Source organism: Cupressus sempervirens, chromosome 2 (genome assembly GCF_028749045.1).
Source record: "Cupressus sempervirens isolate cs-2001-9-10 chromosome 2, ASM2874904v1, whole genome shotgun sequence".
Classification (NCBI taxonomy): domain Eukaryota; kingdom Viridiplantae; phylum Streptophyta; class Pinopsida; order Cupressales; family Cupressaceae; genus Cupressus; species Cupressus sempervirens.
The window spans coordinates 468,275,057-468,276,427 of record NC_143119.1 but is presented as its reverse complement, the minus strand read 5'-3'; the positions used below and the strand labels follow the sequence as shown (position 1 = coordinate 468,276,427).

At 36.4% G+C, this 1,371-nt stretch overlaps 1 protein-coding gene across 1 annotated transcript; it reads right to left on the bottom strand.

The window, feature by feature from the left end:
• Positions 1-429: 429 nt before the first annotated feature.
• LOC149573075 (allene oxide cyclase, chloroplastic-like) lies at positions 430-1,371 on the bottom strand (the record flags this gene model as incomplete). Its single annotated transcript, XM_089814253.1, is given in 2 exon segments — positions 430-1,116; positions 1,227-1,371. Coding segments are annotated over 2 exon segments (403 nt in total), but the record flags the coding sequence as incomplete, so codon positions are not given.

Here is a 1,371-nt window from a genome sequence, read left to right as displayed (position 1 = left end):
TTAATAATTGACTAGCTACACAATTAAAATTGAACCACCACTATTCAATTCAATTACAGAATGTAGATCAATAATGTGAATGAAAATAAACTATTTAATATCAAATTCTAAAATATTATCAATCAACTGTAAAAAATAATTTAAAAAACTGCATTCAAATTGATTGTCCAATTGACAAGTTTGGAAATTGAATGAACTTGTATTTGATCATGTGAATTTGTAATTATACTTTAAGTAACATGATTGCACTTTGAATTATATTTTGTCCCATGGCTAACATTTATTGTTTGTATAATGAACTTGACCCATGTGAATGGGAGACAATTGTGCATTTTATAGCTCATTAAATTGATAGAAGCTTTACGATTAAGAATCATTAATTGTATAGGAAGATGTGTATACAATTAGAATCTTGAAAACTTAAAAACATATAAAAATTTAAGAAATTTATTATAAATATATATATTAGAACAACTTGTGCTATATTAGATACGCAGTGACATGGTCAAACTAATAAATTAAACGAGTACAATACGTGTCAATACTAGTTCTAAATAAAACATGAACAACTAATTGTACTTGACCCTACTGCTGTGGAATAGAAGCTGTTGGGCGGAAACCCAAGCACAAAACCACAGCCTCCTGACTGGAGACCACACCCTATTCCTTCCAACCATTCTTAAAAGCGAACAACACTATGAAATCCTAAAATACAGATGATTCAGTAGTCGGTAGTCATGTCTCCCAAAAGAAGAAGAAGAGATTTTGACCTGTAAGATAGACGATCCCAACAAACCAGTGCTGCATTTGAATTATTTTTTCTTGCAAAATGCAAGAATGATGATGAAGGTCTTTCAACTAAACTGTAAAAGATGGGATAGTGGCATGAGGTTCAGAGGCCTTGGCAGCAGGTGCGGGCTCTACATCTGGGGCAGGGGCCACGGGTTCTCCCAGCAGATCTTCAGGCAAATTGGGAATGCCTTCCAAGTAAAAAGTGTAGAAGAGCTTGAATGGAAACACGATCTGCTTCAGCTTCACCTGGCCCCTCACTCCGTTGAAGATCCCACTCCCTCCAGTAATTGCTAGATACGATTCCGCGTATGTCAGATAAGCCCCCTGTAACAAATGAAAAAAACCCTTAAAAAGACGCCAATTTCCAGCACCTCAAATCATAAATTTACATTTACAGAATGTAAAGTTTAGATAAAAAGGAATTCTCAGGAGACCTGCACGCTTATGTGGCCGTAATCTCCGAAGTAAAAGCTGTAGATAGCTTCATATCGATCTCCCTGCTTGTCAGGGAAGTTCTGGATCAGAACACAGATCCCGGCCGTTATACCTACACGCTTCTGCAGGCAGCCAGTGTAAAGC